The sequence below is a fragment of the Apteryx mantelli genome, chromosome 2 (assembly GCF_036417845.1).
Source record: "Apteryx mantelli isolate bAptMan1 chromosome 2, bAptMan1.hap1, whole genome shotgun sequence".
In the NCBI taxonomy this organism is placed as follows: Eukaryota; Metazoa; Chordata; class Aves; order Apterygiformes; family Apterygidae; genus Apteryx; species Apteryx mantelli.
Window position 1 is genome coordinate 169,211,467 of NC_089979.1, and position 15,970 is coordinate 169,227,436.

General features: G+C 49.5%; 3 protein-coding genes across 3 annotated transcripts in view; 2 read left to right on the plus strand and 1 right to left on the minus strand.

The window, feature by feature from the left end:
* LOC136991352 (obscurin-like) overlaps window positions 1–400 on the minus strand; it is a 147,040-nt gene extending 146,640 nt beyond the window's left edge. The window contains 1 exon segment of the mRNA XM_067292219.1: window positions 190–400. Within this exon segment, the coding sequence (XP_067148320.1) occupies window positions 190–400 (211 nt within the window).
* A 1,774-nt stretch (window positions 401–2,174) lies between these two features.
* On the plus strand, window positions 2,175–3,448 carry LOC136991313 (atypical chemokine receptor 2-like). Its single transcript, XM_067292032.1, has one exon. It carries the CDS (start codon window positions 2,309–2,311, stop codon window positions 3,389–3,391), a length of 1,083 nt encoding a protein of 360 aa, XP_067148133.1. The 5' UTR covers window positions 2,175–2,308; the 3' UTR covers window positions 3,392–3,448.
* Window positions 3,449–8,584: 5,136 nt separating this feature from the next.
* Window positions 8,585–10,134, plus strand: LOC136991317 (5-beta-cholestane-3-alpha,7-alpha-diol 12-alpha-hydroxylase-like). Its single transcript, XM_067292037.1, has one exon. It carries the CDS (start codon window positions 8,602–8,604, stop codon window positions 10,132–10,134), a length of 1,533 nt encoding a protein of 510 aa, XP_067148138.1. The 5' UTR covers window positions 8,585–8,601.
* Window positions 10,135–15,970: the final 5,836 nt, after the last annotated feature.

Here is a 15,970-nt window from a genome sequence, read left to right on the forward strand (position 1 = left end):
ACCCTGCATCCCTTTTGTTATGCGTGGTCAGTGGTTGAAATGAGACAGGAGAACTACCAGTAAAGGCAAAGAGTTTTTTGAATGCTACTGCTCTCTCCTCCTCATGGTCATGGTCATGGTCATATCTTTAAAGAGTTGGCATGGCAAATCAGCACGGACCCGTCCATTTTTAGGGGGCGTTGTGCTCACCAAGGTGCATGCTTCCTGGGAATTCCACATATGGGCTCTGTCCATACGTGTTGACTGCAGATACCCAGAACTGATAGTCAGCCTCTTCTGACAGGTTGCTCACCGTGAACTCGGGGACAGGCACAGGAGACTCATGACACCTCACCCAGGTAAAGCCAGTTAGCTTCTTGCGTTCCACTACGTAGCCATCGATTGGAAGGGGACGGTCCATCTTTGGAGGGGACCATGCTAGCATCACTGAGGTTTCTGTTTTATTTTTCACCACAGGGTCAACTGGGGGTTGCGTGGGAGGTTTTTTGGGAGCTGCACAGGAATAAAAAGAGGACAAGAAATTTGTGTCAGAGTTGAAAATCCACTGTATCTCACAGAAGAAAATCATCTGAGCTTGCACGGGTCTAAAGGACATTGAGGGTTAATGAACCTCAGGAAAACCTTGATGCGAGATGGAAAAGCAAAGGAATCCGTAAAAGGTAGTTCCAGACTGCATTATACCCCTTACACAAAGACGTACAATATTCTTAATAGCTAAACATATGTGATTCCTAGACAGCTTTACTGATTGTCTGCACAAAGAGTTTACTGTGAACAACTCATAGGCTTAATTTTTCAGCGCTAAATACAGACCCATACCACTTCCTGTTTGGCTCCTGGGCAAAGCAGATTAACATTCAATGTGATATATTCACTCGGACAACAGGTAAGCCACCATCAGAGGGTGTTCAGAATTCTATGCACCAAACTGCTGTTCCAGTTCCCCGGTGTGAATCCAGGCTAAAACAAGAGACATCAGTGGGCTTACTTTGGCAGAGTAAACCCTTCATCCACCTGCTTACTAGACATCATTGCACAGGGATAGTTGCAAAGAACAGATCTGCACTAATACTGCAAGTCTCCTGGTATTAACCTTCTGCCAGAATTTCAACGGTATAAGTCCCTGCAGTCAAGAATGTAGATGTGCCTGTAAGAACCAACCTGTGGCACACGCATCTTCGTATCAAGGAGGAGTGTAACGATATTTTGCAATGCTTTACACACTGATGTGGCATCCTGTGCAGCAATATAAATCTACTCCCTAAAAGGTACCTGGTGCCAGGAGTCCATCTGCTCCATTTCTTACCAAGAACCCGCCCCAACACTATACTGAAACATTTCAGCGCAGATCCTCAACAGATTTAAACAGAGGTCAGCTAAACATCGTACAACTGGGACATTTCAGAGATACAAGATAGAATCACAGAATCACAGAATGGTTGAGGTTGGAAGGGACCTCTGGAGATCATCTAGTCCAACCCCCCTGCTCAAGCAGGGTCACCTAGAGCACGTTGCACAGGATCACGTCCAGGCGGCTTTTGAATATCCCCAGAGAAGGAGACTCCACAACCTCTCTGGGCAACCGGTTCCAGTGCTCTGTCACCCTCACAGTGAAGAAGTTTTTCCTTATGTTCAGATGGAATTGTCTGTGTTTCAGTTTGTGCCCGTTGCCTCGTGTCCTGTTGCTGGGCACCACTGAAGAGTCTGATTTTCTGATGAAAGTAGCTTGCATCCACTGGAGGGTCAGCTATCATACAGTAATTTATTATCTCCGCACCAACTCTCTGTGTGTCTGAGCCAGGAGAGAATTAACCATATACCCCTGTGGTCTGATGATTACAGCACTCAGCCAAGGGACCATGCTCAGGTCTCAAGTGCTTTTCAAGCAGAGCATGTAAAGCAGGAGACTTTCCCACAAGGTCTCAGGCTACCTGAGCTTAGTCAAGAGAGATCTCTTTCTTCAGGGCTATTGAACACTAAACCTCCTGTTCAGAAACTAGCCAGCAGTGATTTTTTTTTTTTTTTTTTAATGTAGACAGCTCTCCCCAGGCCATAGACAAAGCCCAAGGAGTGCAGGACATGAAATAGTTATCAGAAGGTGACAGAGTTCCTTGACTGTCAGGCTCAAAGAGATTTATACCTACCAACTAGAGGAAAAGCCTCCATGATGAATACTTAACATATGAAGATTGCTTTTCACATGTGATTTGCAACGACGCTTGGAAATGCCTCAGTGATCCCTTTTGCTTGCTTTTTGTTCCCAGGCAGCCACTTGTCAAATGTGACTTCAAATGTGGCAACAACACCCATGGCAACCTTGCTGGATACCGGAGATTATCCTGCCAATTCGAGCGACTATTCTTATGAGTACTTGGACGAGGCAGATTACATGCTGTATGGCCTATGCACGAAGGAAGAAGCGCTCTCATTTAGCAGAGTATTCTTGCCAGCATTTTACACTGTGGTTTTCCTGGTTGGGTTGGCTGGGAATGGCCTCCTGTTTATTGTCCTGATTATGTACATCAAGAAGAAAAAGAAGACGACTGAGGTGTATCCCCTGAACCTGGTGATTTCAGACTTCCTTCTCCTAATAACCCTTCCTTTTTGGGCCCTATACATTTCTCAGTGGGTGACCTGGGACCTGTTGTGCCCGCTCTTAAACACCATGTACACTGTGAATTTCTACAGTGGTGTCTTTTTGGTGAGCTGCATGAGTCTGGACATGTACCTGCAGATAGTCTATGCTTGCTCTCCTCGCAACTCAATGACGCAGAGGAAGTCCATCCTTATCTTGTCAGTGGTTTGGATCCTTTCCATACTTCTCTCTGTTCCTGATGGCATCTTCACAAACATCAAGCAAATCCACAACAAAACTGTCGTGTGCACTCATGATTATGGTCAGAAACACTTATTTTGGAAAGTTGTTTCTCAGGCCATTCAAAACATCCTGGGCTTCCTTGTTCCGTTCCTTTTCATGGTGTTCTGCTATTCCCGCATAGTGTGTGTCCTCACCACTTCTGCCATTCCCAGATCAAGGAGAGCACTCTGCTTAGTCTTTACTCTGGTGGGTGTTTTCTTTCTTCTGTGGTCCCCTTACAACATTGTCCTCATCCTTCACTCCCTGCAAGATGTCGGTGTGATCAGCAACTGCGAAAGGAGTAGGCAACTGGACTATGCCACGCAGATCACGGAAAGTTTGTCCTTGGTCCATTGCTGTCTCAACCCCTTGCTCTACGCTTTTGTGAAGAAACGATTTCGGTTGTACTTATGGAAGATCCCTAGGGCCATTATGAGAAGAAGTGGTTTCCTCGACATGCAGCTTTCAGAAACAAGTCAGTCTTGTAGCAGATATGCTGCTCAGATAGAAATGTTGAGTATCACAAATGCATGATAAATGTTTACATTACACTGAAAGAAATGCATGAACATGTATGTCCTCTGTGATGTATTTTACTGGTCCCGGCCATGCGATGGAGTTGGTGTGAGCCCACAGCACTGGGTAACCAGAAATCTCATCCTAGAGCCAGCATCAGGATGAGGATTGCCCACATTCAGAATGGAAAACTAAAAGTGTGCGGTTTTTTTGTTGTAACCAGAGTTATTATAAAAGGATTGTCCAGCATTTATGGTCATGGAAGAAGCCCATTTTCTGTCAGGGGTATGTCAAAGGTGAAGCATTAGTGAATGAAGGAGTATTTTATGTAGACCATGTGCACTGAAACCTGCAGACCTGAGACCTTGTGCAGAAATTCTCACTCATAGATCGCGAAGTGACTGATCAAGGAGAGCAATTTCATGATGCCCACTGCTCGTGGTACAGGTGGCGGGGAAGGATTTCCAGTGGCCATCCATCAGGCCAAACACAGGTGGCCAGAAGCCCAATCTAGGGGGGTTTCCCCTGGCTTTTGGCATCTGCCAGATAGATGTGTTCAACTGAGCTGATCCCTTTGTCTACCAATAGACACCTTGGGAGGAATTAGGCACTTTTAAGTTCTGAGTCATCCAACCAGTTATGGGTTTCTCCATTAGGATGAGCTGCGCCACACTCAAATCTATTGAGCAGGATATTGCGTGTCTGAGGGGTGGTAAATCAAGCCCTCAGCATCTTTGGCGAGGGGAGGATTTAACTAGGAAGGAAGGAAGGAGGCTGGATCTCAGAAACAGAAGAGAAGAAAAGGGAGACACACAGAGTACTTTAGGGGAAAGAAATGGGGTGCAAGTCTGATGGGGACACAGTCTGGCCAGTATGAGCAGGTGTTCAGCCTTGCAATGCTGCATAAAATATTGCTTCGACACAACTCACGCAAAAGACGTGAAGTGATTCACAATGGGAACAATTAATTGATAGACTGAAATTTCAGCAGCGGGTTTAAGCTTGCAGCCTGAGACATTTGTCTCTAGGTATCTCCTAGTGATCTAGGTGCAAGCTCCATTACACCGTGGATCTAGTCAATGCAGTCAGTGGAGCCGAGGAAGCAAGTCAGATGACTAAACATAGGTGTCTGCTCTTGGGTGAACCCAACAGCTCCGGGAATCCCACCGCTCTGTGATGACTATGGGAAGAGCTCAGACACCCAGCTCGCCTGGGGCCACCAAAAAGTAAATGCCTTCCTCCGTGAGCTCGGTTCCACCCTGGATGTCAGTAACCAGAGGGCTGCATTTTGAAATCAGATGATGACCTCTGGAGAGGCAGAGCTCCTTGTTTCAAGATCAGTTTGACCATCAAAGCAATAGAGGTTAAACCAGTAACAACCAGCGAGAAAGAGAGAAACAGTAAAAACATGTTCTCAGCAGAACAGGAGCAGAGGTATTTTGTGTTCCTATGGACACGTTTTGACAAGATAAAAAAGAGCTGTGGATACTGTAAATATTGGCTTTGTATCATCACCTAGTGACAGCATGGCCTTGAATAGAGTAGCTCTGTCAGCTATTAGCCAATTCTGATTAACCAGTGTAGTTTTAAAGTTCAAGCTTATTAGTTGGCTGGCCTTTAAAGATGCTATTCATCACAAACACTGTCAAACCTTATCTGGACCTTTTCTAGCCTGGAAACCAGTTAAACTTTGACTAGAAATGTGCAAAACTAAATTAAGAATTAGAAAGAAAACCCTCATCACTCTTTCAGTTTTATTGCTGAACTGAGCTACTGGTAGGACAGAGTTACTGGTAGGACAGAGAGGGGTTTTGAGTTAATCTGGAAAGGTAGATTTGTTTTTGCAGCAGTTATTTTTCTTCTCATCATTCCTCAGGTGTGTTTGCAAAATGATGAGGCTGGGACTTCTTTGTTTAGAAATAAAACAGAATAATTATTCAGGTGATGATCTGGTATGGATGTCACTCAACAGATCTGATCATGAGGGAATGAGGAAAGGGCATCTGCTTCATTTCGTTATCTGAGTAAGGACTATTCAGCATAAAGGAAATAACAAGTAACAAGGAAATTGCTAAATTAAACACACAGATACATAAACACTAAGGAGCAGGTGATAACGGAGATGGTAATGAAGACCAAATCTCTTCAGCCACTGACTGATGGACCATTAAGGAACTACCCAGCAGCACCTTGGGGAGGGCCAGTCTGAATTCTGCAACTCATAAGAAGCAGGAAACAGGACTAATATGAGCATTATGGGGTAGCTGAGGGTGGCCTGTGGGACTGTGCAAAACTGACTATGGGATGCTTAGGGGAAGGGCCAAAGGAGGGGAAAGCGGGGAGGGGAGATCAGGGAAGAGCAAGTGTGGGAAAATAGAGAGGAGGAAGCAAAAAAAGGAGCCGGTTGCGTGTGAGCAGCCGCCAGGCTGCACGCTTGTCTGAGTCCTGTGCACGACCACAACAGTCTAGCCCATCTCCTTATGAAATCCTTTTTCTTAACCACCTTGCTGTGTAATATCACTCTCTGCCCTACAGGTGCGTGCTGCGAGGTCTAAGTGGCAGCAACGGGAGTGGGGCTGGGGGTGGCTGCAGAGCTGCTCATCCTGCTAAACTGACAGGAGGCAGCTCAGGCGCGTTGTCCATGGGGGTGGGAAAGAGGACGCAGGAACGGCTGGGCCGTGGGGCTTTCAAAGGAGCCCTCCTAGGAGACACCCTGCCCACGGCGTAGCAGGTCACAGCACAGTCCTGCACAGCAGAAGGGATCTGCAGCATTGGTGCAAGACACGAATTGCCATTGCCGAGCAGGGAATGGGAAGGGAGGACTAGTTTTCGGCCTGGAGGGCTCCCCAGTCCAGCTCACAAAAGCTGGTGCTGGCGGAGGGACTCAGCAAAAACGAGGGGCTGGAAGGCGACGGGTGGCAGGAGTGTACTTACTTCTTGGTGGCAGTCCAGATTAACACCTGACTGAAGTGATGGTGCTACTTTGGCCTGAGATATCTGGTTTATTGGCCAACCTCTGTTGTGTCTGCCTTGCACAGAGACCTTGACCTGCCTGGTATTCACTGCGATCTGCCTCTGCCACAGAAATGAGTTTCATTTTTGGCCAGACAAATTTGAAGCCTGATGGTGACACACCAGCTAATTAAAAGATCACTCTGTAGAATTATATTTTAAAGTGAACCAGAAGGCTTATCTCTACCAAAGTCACAATTTGTGCCTTAGCAGGGACCCCTCAGATAAACAACCTGCTCTACGCCTCCCTGAGATGAGCTATAAGTGAGGTCTAACACACTATAGATTAATCACAGTTAAAGTTCGGTGGTGGCTAAAATCCTAGCTAGAAGGCAAGGATCCCAGACAAGTCTGGAGGACACTGTGGGCAGAAGACACAGAAAAGCAGAAGGAAAATGGGTAAAAACCCGGGAGGCACAAAGAGGCAGGGAGTGGGGAACTGAGAGTTTGGGGTAAAACAGAAGAGGAAGAGCTGTGGGTGGAGGCAAAAGCAGTGGGACGGCTGGGAGGAAAGGGGAAGGACAAGGCGAGAGGACAAAATCATCAGCTCCGGAGCTGGTTGCCCGCTTTGCCAAGGGTAACCGCACCGCCGTAGGCTCCGTTACGGTGGCGGCATCCTCCCCATCACCCATGTTGGCCACGGGTGTCCCCGTTCATCCCTTCACACTCCTCGTGCTCCTCTCCCAGCCTGAGAGGGGGGTGACCTACCTCGGCTTGACACGCCAGAGAGCTGCGTTGATGCACGTTCCCCGTTACTGAACACGTCAGCCCCACTGGGACGTCTCCAAAAACCCTCCTCCATCTGCAGCTGGCTGCTCCCCTGCTTGCAGCAGTGCTAAGGAAAACAGAGATACCTCCATCCTCCAGCCGAGAGCTTGGGGGTGAAATATTTGCCTGATGGTCCATGTGTGTCTGGTGGACTATTTGCCTGAGAAAGCTGGAGAAAGGAAAAAAAAAAAAAAAAAAAAAGCTTCCCTGGAGCATAAAAAGGGTTAAAGAGAAAAGCAATTTTTGCCGAATTGGGGCTCCCGGGCGCTGCAGCCTAACGCAGTGGAGGCGTGCAGCCTGCGGCTCCCTGGGGAGCAGGGCTGGACGGGAAGGCAAGGGGACGGACCGTGCATGTCCCAGCGTGCGGTGCCGGGCGCTGGCCCTCTAACCTGGGCAGGGTAACCAGCGACACACATGGTTCGTGGGAGGAAAATCCCCCGCCACCAGCACGGGCCAGAGGAGGGTGCAGGGGACGTGGAGTTGGGGCGGCTAAAATCCGAGCTAGCAAGGAAGGAGCCCAGAAAAGTCTGGAGGGTGAATGGGGAGCAGGAGAGACCGAAAAGCACAGGGAAAATGGGTAAAAGCACAAGGAAAATGGGTAAAAGCACAGGACATGGGGTGGGATGGGGGCTGCGGGGCGCAGAGCGAGGAGGAGGGCAGAGGGACATCAGCAGGGACTGGACACCCACAGAGGGGACCAAGCCTGCGCAGCGCGAGCGAGAGATCGGGGCTGGGAGGGAGCCAGGACTGGGAGGGCAGAGCTGGGTCAGTGGTTGATTTAAACCCTCCTCAACCCTGGGGAAGGTGAACCTGCGTTGCTTTGCCCTTGTACGGATTAGCAGTGCTCGCACAGCCAAAAGAACACTTATGGGGCACTGGGTTTTGGAGAACCTCAAAATGTTGGCGCTCTTTCCTCCTCTTGGCTTTCAAGACCGAATCAGTTCAGTTTTTAACCCCTCTTCCTCTCTCCTGAACTCATTGACAGCAGCATTTCCAATCTCTTAGTCTCTTTTATTCAGCCAGCAGCCCATAGCCTGGTGTTAAGGGCAGCAATCACAGAGTGAAATTCTCTGCCCCCTGTTTTTTTTCTTTTTCAAAAAGCAAGCCTCAATGCAGGTGCAGCTTTTAGCCTGGAAAAAGTAATTTAAGTTCCCGCAAAGCACACGCTGAAACCCATCAACCTCGCTCAGCAGCCCAGTCACTCCAACGTGACTGTAACGTACCTTTGCCCTGATTGTACCTGCTCTTTCCATGCTCAAAAACATCTGTCTTCAGTGAAAGGAAAGGCAGGTATAAGCGGCAGAGCTTTGCAGGGGAAGGGTAAATACTTGCCACCAATAGGGACTGAGGTTGTCAGCTGTGCCTCAGCTTATCAGCGACCAGATGTGAACAAAGAGCCTTCTCCTGCCCCAGGCCAGGTCAAAACCCCGGACGGGCGCAGAGCTCTCATGGCTCTCTGGGTAACTCTTCTTTGTTCCCTGGTAGCATCGCTGCTTGGTGGCCTCTACCTCCTGGGAGCGTTTCGAAGGAGGAGAGCCAATGAGCCCCCTCTGGACAAGGGTCACATCCCGTGGCTGGGTTACGCCCTGGATTTCAGAAAGGACAGTTCAGAGTTTCTAAAGAGGATGCAGAGAAAACACGGGGATATTTTCACAGTGCTACTCGGAGGCTATTACTTCACCTTCGTGATGGACCCCTTTTGCTTTGGCGCCATAGTGAAGGAATCGCGAGCCAAACTAGACTTTAAGAAGTTTGCATCCGAACTGGTCCGCCGGGTTTTTGGATACCAGTCCGTTGAAGCCAGCCACAAGATTATTCAGCTATCAAGCACGAAGCATCTGATGGGGGATGGACTCGTTGTCATGACACAAGCCATGATGGAGAACTTGCAGAAGCTGATGCTTTTCAAGATGAACTCAGGAGAGAGGGAGCGAACGTGGCAAGAGGACAGTCTCTTCAACTACTGCTACAACATCATCTTCAGAGCTGGGTACCTGGCTTTGTACAGCAGTGAGCCACACCAAGGGGCAGACAACAAGGAGAAAGCTAACGAGCACGATCGTGTTCACTCTGATGAGCTGTTCTATGAATTCCGGAAGTACGACCGCCTCTTCCCTCGCCTGGCCTATGCCGTGTTGCCTCCCAAAGACAAAACTGAAGCTGAGCGGCTCAAGAGGCTCTTCTGGAGCATGCTGTCTGTGAAGAAGAGCCGACAGAAGGACAACATCAGTGGGTGGGTAAGTGACCAAGAGCAGTCCCTGGCAGAAAACGGTGTTCCCGAGTACATGAGGGATCGTTTCATGTTTCTGCTCCTCTGGGCATCCCAAGGCAATACTGGCCCAGCTGCCTTCTGGCTCCTCTTCTATCTAATGAAACATCCAGAAGCTATGAAGGCTGTGAAGGAAGAAGTGGATAAAGTCTCCAGGGAGAGCGGCCAGGAAGTGAAGCCAGGTAGGCCACCAATTAACGTCACTAGGGACATGTTAAACCAGACCCCTCTTCTGGACAGTGCTCTGGAGGAGACCCTGCGGCTGGTTGCAGCCCCAATCCTTATCAGAGCCGTCCTGCAGGACATGACCCTTAAGACGAGCGACGGGACAGAGTACGCTCTCCGCAAAGGAGACAGGGTGGCTTTGTTCCCACATGCCTCTGTGCAGATGGACCCAGAAATCCATCCCGAGCCTCACCGATTTAAATATGACCGGTTCCTAAACCCAGATGGCACCAGGAAAGATTTCTACAAGAATGGGAAAAAGCTGAAGTATTTCAGCATGCCTTGGGGAGCAGGGATATCCATCTGTCCTGGGCGGTTCTTCGCGACCAATGAAATGAAACTGTTTGTGTTCTTGATGCTGACTTACTATGACTTGGAGCTGCTTGACGGAGAAGAGGAGATCCCGCCGATAGACAGCAGCCGCTGGGGATTTGGAACGATGCAGCCCATTCGTGACGTTCGCTTCAGATACCGGCTGCGCTTTTAATTTGAAAAGCCTCATTACGTTCGGCCTCCTGGCTTGTTTAGGAGCTGTCGGTGAAATAAACTGCACAAAACTCCTCCCACGGGTATCGGATCCGTGCAGAGCGCTTTCGTGAGAGCGAATGCTGGTATGACCTTGCTTGTTTAACAGTTATTGTGGCTTTTCTCTTTATTTCCATTGCACGTTTCACTGCTCTGTGTCTATGGTTATTGTATTGTTTTTACTTCAGTTTAACTTTGGGACTGTGTTATTTTGTTATCAGACTCTTAACGATGTATTGAAATGAAATGAAGCAAGCAGAGATCCTAGCATATTTTCCGCGTGAAGCATATCCGCGGCAGAATGGCATCAGCCCGCACGCTGGGGATTTGTCTCCCTCCTCCCCACTTTTCCCCTTGTCAATCCGAAACGTCTCACTGCGTTCAGAAAGGCACTGAAAGGTCGGAGAACGATAAATATGCTCTCTGCAGCTGCAAGGGTTTCATCGTGGGCTTAGCACTGTCTGGCCTGTCATCTCCTTTCGGCATCAGGTTAAAATGCATTCCCCTGAGGTCCCCAGACAGACGCCCCTCAGAGCAGAGGTAGGACCTACTGACCACAGACACCCCCACAACACACAACTGCTCACACCTAAGAAGAGGAGAGAGCTTGCTGGTCTCATTTGCTACATTACTGGGAGGCAAAGGGAGTTGCAAACATCAGTAATAACCTAAGGTACCATTTTCATGCATCTGCATGATTTAAGACGTGGATTTAAGCCTTTCCAGGGCTGCGAGCGGGTGCACGTTCAAGCCCAGTGTCTTGTGCACAGCTGCTGGGGATAAAAAGGGTATTTGCATCTGTGTGTGTGTGTTTGGATTCATCCCACCTGCTGTAACGCGGCTGGAGCGTGGCTACCTACAGCTGGGTTCGTTCCCCCACAGCACCGAACCAAATCACTGGTTCAGTCCAGCTCGTTGAACGTGCCCAGAAATGTCCGAGTCTGCAGGCTGGCCAGGAGCAGATCTGCCCTCCTGCGAGAGAAAAGAGAGTGTAGCTAAAATTAAATTTTATTTTATTTTCTCCAGGTCAAGGTTTTAACCAGCAGAGCTGGTCTTGAGCCCCATGGGCTGGTGGCATTGCCCAGAAGATGCTTCCTGGCAAGGGCTTCCCCCCTGCCAAACTCAGCCCCCGTTCTCTTGTCCTCTTGCCAGTCCCGCTTGGGGAAGGCGATGGCAAGGGCAGACACTGGGTTCATCCCAGGGCTCCGGGCCCTTGGGGACAGCGGGGGACACCAGGGTGCATCGACCCCGCTTCCCATTGGCCCCTCTTTCCCCCAGCATGCTCCAGCAGCGGAGCAGCCCACAACGGCCGGAGGGGGCTGTGGCGGTCGGGGAGTGGTGGAGGAGAAGACAGGACTGGGGCAGGAGCGAGGACCATAACAACCTCGATCACCCGTGGGCTGCAGCCACAGCTACCTCTGGGCCACAAAACATCCCTGCTTTATGCACCTGTAACAGCCAGCCCAATAAAAGCTAAAACTTTGCCTTGCAAATATTGCTTTGCTTCTTCCCTTCCGCGGTCACAGCAGCTCTTACAAGAGTTAAAGCACAGCCTTGCCGGGGGACAGCAGACTGGTTTTACCCCGATGCTAACCTTGGACTTTGGCGATTACATATGACCGAGGAACCCAACTCAAACATTTTCAGGTGTGTCAAAACATCAAAGCCAAATTTGGCTTTATTCTCCGGAGGCCAGAGTTATGTTGTAACTGCATCTCGAGGGCAAACTACAGGCCTTATAGCGCTGGAAAATTCAGAGAGAAGTGGTCAAGCACCTGGGGCACCACTAGGATAAATAAAAATGCCCCGTTTCCCAGTAGAGTCAGGCCCTGAAGCTAATGCTGTTATCCAAAAAACTGGCCTGACGCTCTCGCAGCAATGAGCTGGCACCCATCCAGTTATGCCGAGCGAGGGGCAGAAAGCAGAGCCGTGCTTGCGAGGTGGCACTGGCGCAGAAGTTGGCTGGCTGCGATGCCTTCTGTCCCACCGCTGTCTTCAAGTATCGCTTAGTGGGTGCCCTTCCTTTGGCATTATCTTCAGGCTGTTGTGGAGGAAAGAGAGGAAAATTAGATAGGGAGAAGGAAAACACGTCCACGTAAGACAGGAGTGACGGCAAGAACCTCAGGGAGACTGGAAGCACCTTCTGGTCTTGATGGGGGTTCTTCAAACCCTCAGAGCTCCTGTACACCTGCCCCCGGGCGAAACAGGCAGACGTATCACGCCACCGTGGGCATCCAGCTGAGGCTGTTGTGCCGTTAGGTGACACGTCCCAAGCGCTCGAGCCAGCTCACCAACCTCTCCCACCACTCCACATCGCTCAGCCACCAGCGCTGGCTGCATCAAAGCCTTTGGTGACTGCTCCAGCCTCTCACTCACCACGAGACACGTGCGGGAGCCCCATATGGGTCCTGGTTATGAAGGGAAGACGAAGTGACATCCCCACCTCAAGGCATGCTTTAGAGAGGATTTTTTGTGCAGCTGGCTTGCATGAGGGTCATAAATGGCTAGGGCCTGGTGCATACATGCCGGCATTACTTGCATGGCATAGGGTCTCCTCGCTTGGGTCGGGGTGAGTTGGACAGGTCCTGAGCAAACACGGGCTGAGTTTGGGAAATGGAGGCAACATAATACGTTGCATTTTCCTTAGGCATATTCCCCATGAGGGCACATTAGCAGTGCACGACTGGGCCTTCCCCTCCTGGCAGCTCCCTGGGGTAAGGCCGGGAGAGGTGACCCAGAGCTGGGCGATGACCTGAAGGACTCAGGGAGCTCCAACACCACGGCAACGTGGGAACTTTCAGATGGCCGCTTTAAAGAGAACCTTTTAAACGCTGTAAAGAGAACCACCCCGGTACCTTTGGCAGCGGTATCCAGAGCTAGTCTCTATTTCTAATGAGGCAGGAGCTTTTTCTGGGCCATTCAGAAGCTACATAGCGAGGGTGCAGTTTCACACCCCCAAGGTCTCTGGCAGCAACACAGTACAACAATACTGTGGAAGGATATAAAAATAATGACAACGACAACGGTTCCGCAGAAAAATCTAGCTTTACCTCTTTGTCAGAACGGTTTATTTAGCATTAGTTAACAAAACAATATTGAGTCTATAAAAGACTTCAGACATGCTCAGGTGCATGCAAATGTGAGAAGCAAAAAATCACTTAATTGGAGTCATACAAGAAAGAGGAGCGTCAAAGCTCCAGGTGAGTTAATCGGCAATCCAAGTTTTACGCGTAGGCAGGTTGTCCCCCGACATTGAGCTTTCCAACCCAAAGTGCTCCAGCAAGAGTAAAGAACGAGGCTGTGCCAACGGAAACCTCCTTGAATTCGTAAAATAAGTTAAATCCGAAGGAATCCAGGGTTCTGAAAAGTTTAATGGGCCGGATCTCATAACAGTGCCCATCTCCCATAATGTCTCTGCCCCCCAGAGAATCGGGCATGGAGTCTGGCCCTGAAACCTTTGGTTTCTCTTCTTTCGTGCACCATGAAGGCAAGATAACTTTGACATTCAAAGCTTTACAGTCTAATCCGTGTCTGCTCTGCGCAGCACAGTGAAAGCTCCTCTAATCTCAGTTACTCTTTCTGTACTATACCAGAGGACTCGTAATGCTGTACGCTTTGGGTTTCGAACAGTATGGGGTTGAATGTGATGGAAAGCGCTGCCGCTGTTTAAACAGCGTCACTTCTACACGACGGTATTAAACCGTAATACATCAGGAACCGATTTCCGGTTCTCCTCCCTCTCGACGCAGCCAGCTGCTGCTCTGAGAAAGCATCCTATCACACGCTGCTCCTAAGGAAAACTCAAGGAACTCAGCAGAACCAACAGATACATCCTTCACTTCACAGAAACGCAAAGGAACACAGAGGTTATAAGTACAAAGAAATTATACAGCTGATACCACCCATGGTAAAGGAAAGCAGTGCCTTTCAGCAGCTTCTGAAGAACAAAGAGGTACATGAAACTTGAGGATGCTTTGGATTTTTCTGAAGAATCAAAGCATACGGCATTTGCCCACGGCACTGCTTTCACGTCTCTGGATAGGTGTGCCTGTGCACCCCCCAGAAAACAGCCGCTGCGCTTCCAACTGCCAAGGTCTCTTAGCCATAAATCTTCGGCGCATAACGAGGTCGTGGTCATTATTGCGTCTGATGCCTTTACTGCTGTGCAATTACATTTAAAGCCATCCTAAGCGAAAGCACCGTCTAACCCACTTTTCTCCAACGCACTGTTCACACGGCCTGCAAGCGTCTTTGATGTCCCCCCCCCGAGACTCCAGGAATCTCAGCATCTAAAACCGAGGCTGACAGGGAGAGTGAAGTGTAAAGTTATCCGTGGCACGTTATTGTCTGTGGCCTGCAAAGGTGAGAACTGCACTACTACATGATTGAGTGCAATTGCTGGTCAGTCCCAGCCCCAATTTCTCTTTGCTCGTGTTGGTAGAAGAGTTGCTGTACATGCTATGGCAGAGCGAGTACGTTCTGTCCAGATACCACCTGGACCACACAGGTCAAAACAGGTTTCCTCTAGCCAGAGATCTTCAGTTCATTCAACAACACGGTTGCTGTGCTGAAAATTTATAACGCTCTAGGTAATTACCCTAGTAAAGGAAGGCTTTTAATGTGCAGGCATTTAGCAAAATGACCGTAACTACGTAACTGAGGATCCCTCGCATCTCCCACAAGCCTGGGAACAGGCATTTGTCCTGTGGCCAAGCTCCTTCCACCCTGTCACACCACATGTGGAAATATCCTGCGGCAGGCTGAATGCACAGATCCGAAACAGTGCAACAGTGCGTTTTCTACGGGGAGCCAAGCAAGGCAGGGACTTCACAGCAGCAACCCACTCACACACTGCTTTCCAGGCTTGGCAGCTGCCTAACGGCCTCGGATGTGCTCGGAAAGGGCTTGCTGCACAGGCCCGTTTTAGCCTGCTTGTGAGGGAGGCCACACAACTAAAATTCTCCATCTGCCTCCTCTGGGAACTTCTTTCCTAGAGAAGCCCATACTCCAAGTCACAGCTTGGCAAAGCTGGTTTTTCACAGGTCTGCACGTTTGCTCTTTAACACACTTCTAAGACAATGGATGCAGACAAAGAAAGACAGGGGAGGGGTTGCTTTAAGATCTCATGTGACAGGCAAGTCTACTTCAAGGTCTAGTGGGAGACTTCAAATGCCTGTCCAAAGAAAAGCAGAGCTTCATGGTTTTACAAACCATGAACATTGGGCGTTCATGGAGAACAGTAACTCTGCTCAAAGCCAAGCAAGCTATCGCCACTTGCAGGATCAGGAAAAGGAAGAGATGCAACTCATCAGTTACTGGAAAGCCCCCATCTACGCTAACACTGTCACACACATAACGCTTAATTGTACCTCCCTTTGCAGGGAGGTTCTTCTTCACAGCTAGAAGCATTCTCCTCTAGCTTGGGTGGCAAAGCCCTGTGTTTAAGCCGGGGTCAGGCCCTGTGAGGACAGTGCTGTCTGGTTGTGTACTTGGCCAGGCAAGCAACATGCTGAGCCCAGCCGCCCACGGATGCTGACAGAGTCCCACCACTCCACCCTTTTGTCTGGTACTTGGCAAATACAAAGGATCACGGGGTAAGTCAGGTTGGAAGGGACCTCAGGAGCTCTCCAGTCCAATCTTTTGCTCAAAGCAGGGTCAGCTATCAGCTCAGACCAGGCTGCTCAGAGCTTTATCCGGTTGGGCCTTTCTGTCCAAAGCCCTTAGATACGCTGCTATTCACCATCAGCTCAAAAAGAGGCAGGTGCTACACTTCGTACTATTTCCCCTTGGCGAATCTT